We start from the raw sequence: 14,846 nt of genomic DNA, 5'->3' as shown, positions 1-14,846 counted from the left end.
TGGCCCCGCCCCGGGGGCAGCCTGCCGCGGAGCCTACTGGGAAGGGGCCGAGGCCCGGTCACCTTTACGGGGCAGGAAAGCAAGGGTTTGGCTCTGGCAAGCGCGGTGCGATGTGGTTCGAGATCCTGCCCGGGATGGGCATCATGGCCGTGTGCTTGGTCATCCCCGGCATAGTCACGGCGCACATCCACAGGTCCAGTAACGGGGGCAAGGTAAGGCGGCCTCTCCGGCGCGGCGTTACGGAACGGGCGGTGGGAGGCCACTGGGGTCCGGAGCCGCTCTCCGACCTGGGGAACACGAGGGTCGCCCCCCTCCATTCTTCGTGTTGCCTAAAAGCAGAGGTTTGCTGGACGAAACCCGACGGAAACCACATTCTGCTCTAGCAAGAAGCAGCTAGTTGTTGGGTGAAGAGTGGGCAACAGGGCGGAGTAGGTTGGGGGGGCTGGAAAGGTAGATTAGAAGGGGGATCCAAACTCCTGGGCGTCACTTTAGTCCTGCCTCCACTCCCTCGATCTCTGATCTTTTTATTGTAATTTCTCGCGTCCACGTCTCGGTACCTTCTCGGTTTTTAACCTTCCTACCCTTAAATGGGTTTTTACTTTGACATTTTTATCCCCCACCTTTTTCCCCAAGCCTTTAGGAATTTACCGCAAGATCCTGCTTTTCACATCAGGATTGTAATTTTCCTCTCCTCCTTCACGTTATCTCTAGAATACAGGGTATAATATTTTTGTTTTCTGTTTTTGTGATTGTTCTTCACGTGCGGTCTACCGCTATTGTTTCTTCTCTTTAAGGTCCCAAAAGGAAACAAGTAGTCGTGTCTTTAAAGTAAGGGGGAGGGGGCGGGGTGGCGGGAAGGAGGGAGAAAAGAAAAAAGAAAACAGATGCTGGTTAAAATCGAAAGTGTAAGAACTCACGGTTACCATTCTTAATTTTGAAGTTTAATCGTCCGATTTTATTTAGGATCTGGTCTTAATTTGGTTTTTGTTTCAGTGATGATTTCATTTTTCTAGAATGTCATTTATAAGTTCTGGTAGTCCTCTATTGGGTCACTCATTTTCATAAACATTGTGCAATAATAATTTCTTTTAATTGTAGGAAAAAAGGGTTGCCTATTATCCGTATCAGTGGAGTTTGATGCAAAGAGATAGACGTGTCTCTGGAGTTAATCGTTACCATGTGTCAAAGGTAAGGTGGCTCTCATGCTAGCCATCTGTCCGGGTTGAGATGGGTTCTGGTAATGTTTTGCCAAATGTCTTAACAGTGCTAATTTAATTTGCATTGTCGTCTGCCGGCGAAGTTGAGCAACCTTTCAAAGATTTCATGATCATTTGTATTTTTATTCTGTGGATTGTCTGCCTATGTGCTTTGCTTGTGTTGTTTTTTATGGGGGTTCTTTATATATTATGGTTTTTAATCTTTTATCTGTTTTATGTGTGGCAGGTCTGTCTTCACTTTATGATGTCTTTCATCGGATGGTTTTTAATTTTGGTGTTCAGTTTATCATACTTTGTCATTTCCGGATTTTGGGTTTTATGTTTTGCTTACAAATGACTTTCCTACCCAAGATTATAAATATGTTTTTAAAATTTCTCCAAATATTGTTTCTTTTTTCGTTTTCTTTTTTCACGTTTAGTGCTTTGACCCACCTACAGGCCATAATGTGAAATCACAGGATTTAACTTTACTTTTTTCCAAGAGATAGCCAGTTGTCACAATTATCCATTTATAGAACAGTCCATTTTTTATTTGAAATACCATTCTAGTAAACTAAATGTCCGTATACACATGGTCCTGTTTCATGAATACACTCTTTTATACTCCATAAGTTTGCAGGTTCCTGCACCCAATACCATATGTAAAGAATTACTGTAATTTTAAATTTGATTGAATCCTATGGAATTGCTGTTTTTGTAGGTCAGATAATAGCCAAGCAGGAGCATTTTCATATGACTAAAGCTGATAGTGTGTTCTTAGATCTTATAGGAGTTCATCTCCATTATTCTTTTTAAAAAATGTAGTTACAGGGGCGCCTGGGTGGCTCAGTCGTTATGTGTCTGCCTTCGGCTTGGGGCGTGATCCCAGGGTCTTGGGATTGAGCCCCACATCAGGCTCCTCCGCTGGGAGCCTGCTTCTTCCTCTCCCACTCCCCCTGCTTGTGTTCCCTCTCTCGCTGGTGGTCTCTCTCTCTGTCAAATAAATAAAATCTTTAAAAAAATATATAGTTACAGAATTTTAAATATTTTCTCCTTGCTCGTTTATTCTTCACAGTGAACGTAGGTTAATATTAATTTCATTTTATAGATGAGAAGACGGGGTCGTGGTTAAATAACACTGTAAGGACTCAGCCTGGGTGCTCTGCTTGTCAGTGTCATGCTCTCCGAGAATCCGATGAGCGTGATGATAGAGATCTGCTCAGCTAAAGCAGTATTTCTCAATGTGTGGTCCAAGAATAACCAGCAGAATCAGCTGGCGTATGAGACAGAATGAAGATTCCTAATAGGATTTCTCCAGGGTGGCTCCTAGGACTATGCAGCTTTCATTTCTCTCAAGGGGATTCTGCCTGCGGTAGTGAACAAAATACCTGGACTGTGTTATTTTAACACTTGGAAGAAATGTCATCACTGATTAATCTTTTACGCTCTAGTTTCTGAAGTATTTGTCGTGAACTGAGGAAGAGTGGGTCTTCCGAATAAACAGTGTCATGCTTACAGGGCATGACAGAACTCCTGGAGTTGGGGGCCCCTGACCTTGAATTCTGGCTCTGCGACTTCTTATGGACTTCAGAGACTTTTAAGCTGAGTCTCCATTTGTTCACCTGTAAAAAAGTAGAATGAGGTTAATAGCGTCTTCCTCATGTTGGCTGTTCTTGTTTGTTTGTTTTTTTAATGGTTTTGCCTCGCTGTCCTTACTCTCTGAAGGGTCCAGGTGGGAACTGGTTTTCGTTCTGGTGAGCACGGCACTTTTCATATAAAGTGATATTTGCTGCTGTCAGAATGAAAACTAGAGATCATTACAGGTTATTCTTTTTACTTCTGTGATTATAAAATTCAGGTTAAGTTATTGTTGCCATTAGAGAAAGGTGGGACGTGCAAGTTCTTTCTTTAGTAAGAGAGCACGCCACTGACGCGGGAAGTGAGAGTACAGGCATTCCTCGTTGCGCGTACAGATACTGTGTTTTCTGCACATCGAAGGTTTGGGGCAGCCCTGCGTGGAGCGAGTGTGTGGGCGCCAGTTTTCCATCAGCATTTGCTCACTTTGTGTCACGTTTTGGTAATTCTCAAACTACTTCAAACTTCTTGTTATTATCATACTCGTCATGGTGGTCTGCGATCACTGCGACTCCCTGAGGACTCAGCTGATGGCTCCCGTTTCTTAGCACCAAGGTGTTTTGAAATTAAGGTGTGCACGTTGTCCTGTAGACGTACGCTATGGCACACCTAACAGACTGCAGCGTCGTGCAAACACGACTTGTCGGTGCACTGGGCCACCGAACACGTTCCTTCGACTCACTGTGCTGCCGTGGCTGGAGCTGACCCCACGGTGTCTCTGAGATACGCCTGTTCTTGTGCATTTTTGTGGCAACAGAATTCTCACATTTCCCTTTTAATTCTGTTTTTCAGGGTTTGGAGAATATCGATTAAGGAAGCATTTTCCTGATTGATGAAAAATAGCTCGGTCATGCTCGTCTACCCCTTCTAGAAGTTTATGCAGCGTATGCATGTAGTGCATAATAAAAACAACAAAAAAGTAATATCAAAAGCTTTTTTTACTTTTTTTTTTTAAACAGTATTACACAGGCTCAAGCAGTCTACCCGATGTAACTTTATCACCTTAAAAAAAACTAGGAGGCAAGTGAGGCTTAAAATTATAGATAGAAGGTACAGCAAGCACCTGTCCCCGTGCCCACTGCCTAACGTGTCATACGTGGTAGTTGTTACTGTTGGAGTAGATAGGAATGTATTAAAAAGGACATCATTCTGGGGCGCCTGGGCGGCTCAGTCAGTGAAGCGTCTGCCTGCGACTCAGGTCATGATCCCAGGGTCCTGGGATCGAGCCCCGCATCAGGCTCCCTGCTCAGTGCAGAGTCTGCTTCTCTCTCTCCCTCTGCCATTCCCCCTGCTTGTGCTCTCTCACTCTCGCTCGCTCTCACATAAATACATAAGTAAATAAAATTTTTTTTAAAAGTTACCATTCCTTTAGAGATTTCTAGGAGAATTTAGAAAAAGTAGTACTTTTTTTTCCCTGGTTCCTTTTCTAGGTGATTCCTATTGTATTAAATTCCGGGTAGAATGCTTTTTAGTTTAGTTTCGTTTAGATTCTTTTTAGTGATCCCTACACCCAGTGCGGGGGCTCGAACCGACGACCCTGAGATCAGGCGTCCCATGCTCTTCCAGCTGAGCCAGCCAGGCGCCCCCAGGTGGAATGCTTTTGAAACTGAGATTGCGCCTGCAACAGTCGTGCGTTCTGCGTGAATACCTAGGACGCGCTGAAGCGTTGAGGTGGTTGCCGTGGAGAGTGGCAGCGGCCGTCCTTTTATGCAGATGAGCGTGCTGACGTGAACCACAGCGGCGTGTTCGCCCCTCAAGGTAACCCGATAATACAAAGATCTGAGAAGGTGGAGCTCCTCGAGAGATGGTAATCCCCCGTGCGTGTAGACCAAGCCCCCCAGGTGACCACAGGCCCGGAAAACTAAATTGTCATCTCCCATCTTGAACCCGTTTTAACCTTTGATGTGCTGGTCACCCGCGCTGGGTGCTTCCCATTGAACTCGGGCCGCAGGGCAGGGCCTACAGAGGAGGGAGGCGGGGGTCACACTTCGGGCAATACCCTCTGTCGTGCCACCCCATGATGAAAGTGTTCGAGGGGAGCCGCGGTCATGATTACAAACCTCCCGCCACTCCAGTCCGCACTTGGCTGTGCACAGGCCGCACTGGCTTGACGGTGACGAGAGGGCCGGCGGTATGGCGAGGCTGTGGAAGACGGGGACCGCTAATCGAAGTCTCTGGAGTTTTAGGTCTGTTAGTGTCCCACTGCCTCTAGGCAGGGATCGTCCCCTAAGCGTATGTCCTTAGTTGGATTCAGGCCTGTCTAGTGAAGGGGCCACAACATGACAGGTGGAAATCAGTTGTCAGGCTCAGGATTGGGGTCCGAATCCTTCCCCTCCCTTTTCTGTGGCACCTGCTATGAAGTCTAGCCTCATTATTAACTCTGCTGCCAGGGAGCGAAGCAGATGGAAACACCAGCTGGAAGATACAGTGGTTTGTAGCCTGCATTTCTCTTGATTTTTTGCAAGTGCAATCAGCCAGAAGTGTTCTCTTACAGCAACTCTGACAGATGGTCTGGCTGCTGACCCCCCTCCCACCCACCCCTGATCCATAGGTCACTTGGTCTTAAGATTGAAATGATGGGGGGCGTCCGGGTGGCTCAGTCGGTTGAGCCAACTCTCGATTTCGGCGCAGGTCATGATCTCAGGGTCTCGGGAACGAGCCCCGCATGGCATCGCATGGCATCGGGCTCCCGGGGCTCCGTGCTCAGTGGGGAGTCTGCTGGAGATTCTCTCTCTCTCTCTCTCTCTCTCACTGCCCCTCCCCCCTCAAATAAATATATCTTTGGGGAAAAAAGATTCAAGTGATGCTTGGGAAACGACATTCTCTTGGTTGTATTCACTATGTTTAATTTCTTGAATACTGTATCCATATAGCTCAAACACCGGAGGATAGAAGGTACTGAGCGAAAGGACTTGCTCTAGTCCCCTGCCCAGCACCTCCCCATTGTCACACCACCCGAAGGGGCTCTTGGTGTGGATAAACACGAACATGTTCTGTCTTCCGTAAAGGTCACACGTGACAGTTTATGCCACTTGTTTGGAGCAATGGTTCTTGTTTGGAATGACATCTACCAGGCTGTCGTAGTTGTTTCTAGGGTCCAGTGAAATAGTCAATAGGAAAAGACTTCGAAAAAGGTTCGAGGGGGCGCCTGCGTGGCTCAGTCGGTTGGTTAAGCGTCTGCCTTCCGCTCAGATCATCATCCCAGGGTTCTGGAGCCTGCTTCTTCCTCTCTGCTTGTGTTCTCTCTCTCTCTCAAACAGATCTTTAAAGGAAAAAAAAAAAAAAAAAAACTACATGCCAGGCACTGTACCTCAGGTTTAAGACCCAGCCTGGGGGCGCCTGGGTGGCACAGCAGTTAAGCGTCTGCCTTTGGCTCAGGGCGTGATCCCGGCGCTATGGGATCCAGCCCCACATCAGGCTCCTCCACTATGAGCCTGCTTCTTCCTCTCCCACTCCCCCTGCTTGTGTTCCCTCTCTCGCTGGCTGTCTCTATCTCTGTCGAATAAATAAAATCTTTTTAAAAAAATTTATTAAAAAAAAAAAGACTCAGCCTGGCCCTTCAGGAGCTCAGAGTAGGGGTGAAACAGTTAATGACAAGAAGGGGTGAGGAGTGGCAGGAACAGAAGTTTGCAGAAGGTGCAGGGAGCAGGACAGCGGCGCTGGACTCAGCCTTCAGTGGGGGCGGGGCGGGTGGAGAGGGCAGGGAAAAGGCTTGGGGTAAGTTCCCAGGTGATGCCCACACCAAGCCAAATCTCGAAGGCTGGGTAAGATTTACGAGCTGAACCCCCAGGGGAGGACCCTGCACGCAGAGAAAACGCCCGGCTGGGGACACAGCCTAGCATGGCTGTGCAGGAGAGACCTAGGAGCAGGGGGGCAGAACCAGAGCAAAGGGTGAGGCAGGGAGGAGGGGGAAGAGTGACAGGAGAGGCCGCCAGGGCCCCGAACCTGAACTACCTGGTCTATCTTCGTCAGGGCGCTGGCCTCCCTCCTGGGGCAGCTGGGAGCCTCCGCAGGTCTGGAGGCCAGAGTGCGCCGGTGGCAGGCGTGCACCTGCCTGGCCGCTCTGCTGAGGACCGACCCGCCGCGGTGTTTCTCAGCGGAACAGCCGGGGCGGCACTGGCCAGTTTAGCCAGTTTTCATGAGGTGCTACTGCCACCTAGTGGGTAGAGGCCAGCAATGCTTCTCAACGTCCTTGATGCGCGGGACAGGCCGACCCAGGACAGTTTCTTTTCGGAAGAGCTGATGGGTGATGCAGAGACTCAGAGTGCACCCCGGGCGGCTCCGACACCTATCGGCTGTGTGACCTTAGGCAAGTCGCTTCACTGCTCTGAGCGTCAGGTCTCCCGTCTCTCAAGCGGGGCTAGTATGTGCCCTGCACGCGTCCCTGGGTATCCGAGCCGGTCAGGAAGTCACGTCCTCGAGGTGGTTTGTAACTACACCCGTGTGCATGTGGAAGGGATCATTGCTGGCACTGTAAGCACCCCCTGAATAGCCATCCAGCCCACTCCTAGCTCCCCAAAAGGCACTTGCCCAAGCGTGATGTTGGGGGACCCTCAGGCCCAGCACGTGACCAAATGCAGCGGCCCAGGGGTCCCTCTTAGAGTGAACGATCGCAGCGAAGGCGTTCCCAGAGCACCGCAGTCCAAGACAACAGACAATGCGAGGCTCGGTGAAGACACCGATGGCTCTGAAGCAATTTTCTGAGAGCAGAGAGCAGAATCCGGCCTAATGCCACTGCAAGAACCGAGTGTCGCCTTGGCGCCCCCCCCCCCCCCGGCAGCTGCCACTTGTTCCCTTCTACAGTGATGAGTGGACGCACTTGAAGCCAGCCGTCCTCACCAGGAAGCTTCTGGATGAGGGCAGGGGGTGGGGGCTGAGAGCTGGGCATCACCTGCTTTTCAAGATTTCCTATCAGCCTGCTACTTTTGTGACCCGAGGACAACAGTTATTCTACTGTACTTCTGTGAGACACGAGGCACATGGAACAGTTGGAGTTTTTCCTCCCCAGGTACGTCGATGCGGACGTGAGATACCCAGAGTCTGGCGTTCTGCTGCTTGGCTCGGGCGTGTGTGTGCTTGTGTAACACTCCTCTCCTCCCTCTAACTCATCCACACCCGCTGGCCGAATAGTGCCTCCCCGAGGCTTACGCACACTGCAGCATTCTCGTAGGGCGTGCTCTTCCTTTGCGTTCAGACAACGCTGAAACAGGCCCTACAGCATACTGGGCCAGGGTCACGGTGTTCTCACAAGCTTCACATTTTGGTGCGTTGTCCATAAAGGACAAGGAAACTCCTGTGAAGAACAAATCCAATGCTACGCGTGCTCTTTCACTGCTAAGGGTTTCTCTGGTGTGCCGTGTGTCTGATGCTGTTGGGTGGAATATGCGTCGCCAGCCCCAAAGGCTTTTTTGCAATGAAGAGCCAAAGCACTGCTTGTGGGACTCCCACAAATCTTGATTCAGGATTAGCGACCTAATGGTTCTTTTCCGGGCATCATGTCAGGAAATGGCCTAGCAGGTCTTGCATAAACCCACGGAACTGTTGCTTTATTAGCTGGAACACATTTTTTAAAAAGACTTAATTTATTAATTATTTGTCAGAAAGAGAGAGCACAAGCAGGGGGAGGGGCAGGGGCAGAGAAGCAGACTCCCCACTGAGCAGGGAGCCCTATGCGGGGCTCAATCCCAGGACCCTGGGATCATGACCTGAGCCGAAGGCAGACGCTTCACCGACTGAGGCAGACGCTTCACCGACTGAGCCACCCAGGCGTCCCGTTGGAACACATTTTGTGTCCTCTGTTGTCTTGTTTCCTGGCAGCTCTTCCTCAGTTCCAGAAACCGTGAAGAAGCCAATTCCTACCGATGGGCTAGAGAGTGGTCAGGTAATAAAATTTCCAAACAAGTTTGCAATTCCAATGATCACCCCAAAGAACTGTAATTCCAAAGACAGCAGAAAAAGGCAGAAGAATGTGGAAACACTGAGCATTACAGCCCCAAGAAAACAACAATCTTTCCCGTGTGTTTAAGAGTTTCTTTGGAACACCTTGCCCACCCTGGCTGTGCGCCGCCTACACGTGGCTGGGGAATGTCTGTTCCATTCCACAGAGAAGGTTTTTCCTTCTGGGCCTGATACCCTTGGTTTCTGGAGGCCGGAATACAGGGTGGTCCCCAGAAGCCCCCTCACCTCTCTTACCTGTAAGAGCCCCGTCTTGGGGGTGGGGTAGGGCTCAGGTCTCCTCGGGCCACCCTGGAGTTTGCATCCGGGGCCTGGAAGAGCGGCCCACCGTGCTTATCACTGGGGTGGAGATTCAAGGCAGCACCGGCAGAAGTCCAGCCAGCTGGGAACAGCTCTGCCACAGTGCTTTTGTTCCGAGTGAGGCACTGTCCGACGAGGCACTCGCCCTGTGCAGGACCCGTGTGCTCGAGGATGGCTGGAATGTTCGGAGACGTCTTGGGGCAGCAGGACTCTCGGGGACCCGCCCACCTGGGGCGGACCAGTATAGGTCCCTGGCCTTTACTGCGGGAGGAAGGGCCTCAGCTTGGGAAAGGCCCCGGGCTCCCACCTCCTCGTGCCCTTCCTGGGACAGTCTGGCGGCTTCTTAGACCGGGAGCGCAGCCCGACAGCCCTACCTGCTTGCAACCTGCCCAGGCCCCCCCCCCCTTGCTGCCTTTGACTTGCTGGTCCTCTCTTCCCGTGGGCCCGCCCTAGCTTGCCCCCCGGCCTAGTGCACGCAGTGAGGCTGGGGCCTGGTCCTCCCTGCACCTTCCCTCGCCCACGGTGCCGCCACCCGCGCAGGCCCGGGGCCTTCAAAGCTCTGTGCTGGCTGCCGGGTTCCCCTGACCAGGCGGTGTCAGCACTTAGCTCGGGCTCCACGGCGGAGTGGGACCGCCTTGCTGGGCAGGGGCAGGTGTGAAGATAAACGGGGGAAGGGGCGACCAGGTGGGCAGAGACCAAGACGGAGCGGAAATGACTGAAGGGACACAGGGGGAAAGAATCCGATTCAGGGCCCGGGTGTGGACTGGCCCGGAGCGGGCCCGACTTGAGCTCTGCTCCCTTCCTCGTGCTCTGCTGCGAACCGCCGGGGCCCGGAGGCCGCTCCGCCCAAGCCAACAGGCCTGGGGCTCGGGCGCCTCGCTCCGGTGCAAACCCGCCCCACGCCCCACGTGCGGGCCAAGCGAGGCGCTCGCCTTGTCTGTCCCCGGGGCGGGGGGCGGGCCCAGCGAGGCAGCCCCGGTTAGGGGCCAGGCCCGTCGGGCTCCGGGCAAGCGGCGCAAGGTCGGCGGCGGAGCCTCCCGCGGCTGGTCCCGCGGAGCCCGGGCGTGCTGCGGCCCCGCGTTCTCTCGGGGGCACCGAGGCGCGTCACCGCACCACAGGCCGGTGTCCGAGCCGGGAGCGAGGGCTCGGGCGCTCCGAGGAGGCAGGACGCCCTCCGTGAGGAGAGGCCCATGGTGGGTGGGGGGCAGCAAGGTGGGGACTTGGGCTTGGAGCTTCCTGGGCCACGAGGGGCTGGCCTGGCTCCTCCTCCATGTCCCAGCCGCTCCTGTCCTCTCCCCTCCATCCCCGGCCACACTCAGCTGCTCCGGGGAGAGCAAGAGCACCCGAGTAGGGCGCAGTTCGGGAGCACGGCCTCAGCACTGCCCGAGTTCAGAGGCCGCTCTGCCCGGAGAGCCCGCGGCCAGAGGCTTGGCTGGGGGGGAGAGCGGGGGAGGTCAAGTGCTGGCCGCGGAGTCGAAGCTCCTGGTTGAAAGGGGCGCCTTCTCTCCCGGCCTCCCCCATGAGCGCACCTTGCTTCCAAGGAGCTTCTTGCCACTTGCCCGCACGTCCTTCTCCTCTGGGCAGTTAAGAACGCCAGCGCCGGGGCGCCTGGGTGGCTCAGTCGTTAAGCATCCGCCTTCGGCCTAGGGCGTGATCCCAGCGTCCTAGCATCGAGCCCTGCATGGGGCTCCCTGCTCCGCTGGGAGCCTGCTTCTTCCTCTCCACCCCCCCCCCCCCGCTTGTGTTCCTTCTCTCGCTGTGTCTCTCTCTGTCAAATAAATAAAAAGAACCCCAGCGCTCGTCCTCAGCCCACACGTCTCTCACCAGTGGCCTGGGCTTCTCAGGAAAGGTCCTGCGGCCTTTGCCCAGCAAAGCTTGACGCAAAGGAGGCTGGAGCGCGGCCCTTTCGGAACGCAGCTGACGCGACGACGAGTGCCTCCCAGGCCCTCCGGGAGGACAGGGCTGTGGATCCGGGCCTGCTGTGGCACTAGAAGGTTCACAGCAGCTGGGTCCGATGGGCTGTGTGGGCGCAGAACTGAGGCCGCTCATCATCACGAAGAGCACAGGCAGCTCTGGAGCCTGCGAGCTCACCAGCGACCGCGTCGTCGCACAACGCCTCCTCCTGGCTTGGCTGCAGCGCTGGGCCCGACCAGAGAGAGCGCGACACACCTGTCCCTCCTGTCCCAGGCAAATTCGCCCCGCTCTGGGGAAGCGGCGGACTCTTTCGGACTCCACTGCGTTTGGATTCCATCTGCTGCGGCTAGTCTCCAGCACCCTGATCGCGGTAACAGATGTTTACTGTGCGCCCAGGGTGCCTTTCCTTGTTTTGACGGCTCCCTCCGAATCGCCTCGTTTCGTCTTACCAGTGGTACGAAGTGACTGCTATGAAGATCCCCATTGTACACGCGGAGCTCAGAGACGTTAAACAACCTACCTAAAATCACAAAGCCAGTGTGTGGCAGAGCTGGGATGTGACACCCTTTGTCTGGGATCAGAGGCTGAGCTCCCGTAAGCGACACTAGTCCCTTCCACCCTTCTCCCTCCCAGCCGCAGCCCCCACGGCACTCCGCCATCACGCCAGCAGGCTCTTGACCTGCGCCGCGTCTTCCAGGCAGCGAGCTCAGCAGCTCATTCTGGATAAGGACACTCACTTTCTTTTCTTCACCGGGATCAAGACGGGTTGTCTTAGGATGAGAAACCAAGCACTTCGTACCCAAAGCAAGGTGGTCAAAGCAGGGGTTGTGCGATGGAGGGATTTCACAGATTAATCAAATTAATAAAATAACACTGGGTCTTCACACAGGGCCAACAACTTTTTTAAAAAAGATTTTATTTATTTATTTAACAGATAGAGCACACGTGCACAAGCAGGGGGAGCTGCAGAGGGAGAGGGAGCACAGGGAGCCCAACCACAATGAGGACGACAACACAGGGCTCGATCCCAGGCCCCTGGGATTATAACCCGAGCCCAAGGCAGTCGCTTCACCGACTGAGCCACCCAGGCGCCCCAGGGCCCACAACTTTTGATGTCACCATTTAGAAGAACACTTGATACTACTACTGCCATTAATACTACTACTAGAAAAACTACGTGACCGCTGTAAAGAGAGCTTATGATGCACCGGGCACCGTTCCCAGTGTTTCCGTGAATCGTCTGATTTCCCCTCAAACTCCTATTCCACAGGCACTATTATCCCCGTTTTGTAGACAAAGAAGCTAAGAAATGTGAAGTGAACTGTTCCTGGGTCTAGGCTGATAACCACTACGTTGGAAGCTCATCCTTGATTCACGAAAGACATCTCTGAAAACAATCAGGCACCCGAGGGCGGTCCTAACCTCAGAACGCGGGTGTAGAGAAGCAAGAAGTTCCGTCAGTGAGGTCAGCCGCACTCGGTTTAGCATGCCCGGTGCCACAGTGTGTCCCCGGTAACGCCAGTACAGAGCTGGCCTCCGGGGCTGCACACAGCGGCCGGCAGAGGAGGGACCGCTGCCGCATGCCTGTCATCCTGATCCTCCGGGCACAGCCCTGCAAGCCCCCTCACCCCGGCCCGGGGAAGAAGCTGGCCACGAACACCACAGTGCGGAGGTCACACTGTTGCTGGGACGGACTGTCCCCTCCTTCACCAACAGAAGCAGGCGGACACATCAGGGCTTGGCTTCCCATTGGTGGGAATGGGTGTTGCCCTGGAAGCACCTGTAAACATTCCGCCTGGCAGCCCTGGGGCAAAGCTGCTGGGAGTCTGGGGCTTCCTTGGCCTGCGCTGCTCCAAACAAGGACCCGGCCACTCAGGTACCGCGGCTGTGAAGGGTGGGGGGGCTCCGCAAAGAGGCCTTGCACTGGTTCTCCCCGGGCCTCCCCCGGCCTGGGCTTGACCACACCCCTGACCCTTCCCACCCGTGCCGCACACCTGGCCTCTCTGGTTAGGAAGGAAGGGGGGAGAAAGCACTAGGACAGGCCAGTCGGAGGGACACTTAAGAAGGATTTGTGACCACGGACGTGTGAGGACACAATCTGAGCTGCTTCCAGAGCCCCGCTCCCCTTTCCCTCTCCTGCCGGAATACAGGGCTCCCCAGGGAAGGTCTTAAGGAGGTCCTTCCATGGATGAGACCCCCACCTCCTTTGCCTGGTTTTGGAGGTCACAGATTTGGGTTCTATTCAATTCATCAAGAGGCAATTTGCTGAAACCCAAGTCACTGAACGACCAAGTCACCAAGTAGGTCATTCTTTCAACGATCAAGTTGCTGTACGGTTGACTCACCAAAGCCTCATAAATTCACCAAAACACTCTGTTGTCTTTAACTACAGAGTTTATAGCAAACCGCTGGGGCCAAATGGGCCTGGCCCTTAGGCTGCGCACAGCCAGTTCTCTAGGGTTAAGGGGCTTCGGATTCCCTCATGGGCCACCCCTCAGGCTCTCCTCACTCTCTGGGATGCGCAGCCTGGGAAGATTCTGTCATCCCCCAGTAGATGGCCTCGTCCACCCCCAGGAAGCAGCAACAGGGAACAGAGGCAGATGCAAACCAGCTTAAAATGCTAAGACTGAGACGCAAATGGACGGGAGCCAGCATGACTGAATGCTTAAGAGGCTGTTCAATCCATTCCTGGACTGACGGCCACAGGAACTGGGCTGCTTCGGGCAGCCCCCGGCACACCCTGGAACCAACAATGAGAAAGGGAACAAAGGGTGACTCTGCTTGCAGGAGGCTCACAGAAAGCGAGTGAGCACATTCTGGACTTCAGATGGAATGTAAGAACAGGGCCCCACAACCCTTTGCGAGTCCGGGAGGGAGAAGGGCAGGGTAGCTGAGTGCGCTGGCTGCGGAGCCAGACGGTCTGGCCGTGAACCTGGCTTCCCCCTTTCACGTGGTAACAAGCGTCTCTCTGTGACTCAGGGTCCCAGCAGGAAACCTGGCATACTAAGAGCAGGGTACGTAGAGAAGGGTTAAGCGAAGGGAGTGTTTACGAAGGTATAGGCAGACAAGAGGGCAACGAGGGCAAGTGCGGCTCCCCCGGGGCTAGAACAGTGGGGCCACAGGGCTGAGGGGAGAGTGTAACTGCCCTTACCAGGCTGAGAAGCGAGACCCCCCGCCCTGGGACAAGCAGGGCCCGCTCCAGCCACAGGGGACACTGCGGGGGGACCGCTCCCCAGGGAACATATCACTTGCCCTCATTCTCCTCCCTCAGTCTGGTCTCCACATTGTGTGGAACCTCCTGGAAGCCAGAGGGCACAGGACAGCTGTCCATTCAGGTCAGCCTTCCAGGGCAGAGAGCAGGGCAGATGGGGAGGAGTGGATCGGAAAGGGCAAACGGAAGGTGTCTAGTGCACGATCTCATGGGGTGGGGGTGAGTTAGATGAAACGAGGCACATTAAACACCCCAAAATTGGCAGCTGCTATTTATAGAAAAATAACGAGCTCCCTCTGGAGAGAGATACCCACTTTGATACAGCACCCCCCATGTAAGGATCGCCCGCAGGGATGCGTAACCGTGCTAGAAGTAAGCGATTTCTCGTAAGTGAAGAGACCAGGAAAGAAAGAGAATCCAAGACTCAAGGGAAAAGATGGAAAATGTGCAAAGAGTCCTAGCGCTGTGACGAACCCTTGTTCACAGCCCGAATAACTATTAAGTTTCACAATCTCAATAGATGTTAAAAACGTTTGGAAAATTTTGTGATCATTTATGATAAACCTCTTACGAAAACAGAGCAGTTTCCTGATGTGATAGATCTCTCCCCATAAACCAGCATCATACTTCATGAT

The 14,846-nt window shown here is 53.6% G+C and overlaps 1 protein-coding gene across 1 annotated transcript; it reads left to right on the top strand.

Moving 5' to 3' along the window:
• The first annotated feature begins 15 nt into the window (after nt 1-15).
• On the top strand, nt 16-3,762 carry NDUFA1 (NADH:ubiquinone oxidoreductase subunit A1). Its single transcript, XM_045787448.2, has 3 exons — nt 16-212; nt 1,099-1,188; nt 3,624-3,762. The coding sequence occupies exons 1-3, from the start codon at nt 111-113 to the stop codon at nt 3,642-3,644; spliced, it is 213 nt and encodes a 70-aa protein (XP_045643404.1). The 5' UTR covers nt 16-110; the 3' UTR covers nt 3,645-3,762.
• Nucleotides 3,763-14,846: the final 11,084 nt, after the last annotated feature.

Source organism: Ursus americanus, chromosome X (genome assembly GCF_024610735.1).
Source record: "Ursus americanus isolate L20-20 chromosome X, mUrsAme1.1.p, whole genome shotgun sequence".
In the NCBI taxonomy this organism is placed as follows: Eukaryota; Metazoa; Chordata; class Mammalia; order Carnivora; family Ursidae; genus Ursus; species Ursus americanus.
This window is presented reverse-complemented; position numbering and strand designations above follow the sequence as displayed.

Coding starts and splice junctions, on each gene's coding strand:
- NDUFA1 (XM_045787448.2), top strand. CDS start 111: ATGTGGTTCGAGATCCTGCCCGGGATGGGCATCATGGCCGTGTGCTTG. Junction 213..1,098: donor GGTCCAGTAACGGGGGCAAG/GTAAGGCGGCCT, acceptor TTTTAATTGTAG/GAAAAAAGGGTTGCCTATTA. Junction 1,189..3,623: donor ATCGTTACCATGTGTCAAAG/GTAAGGTGGCTC, acceptor TCTGTTTTTCAG/GGTTTGGAGAATATCGATTA.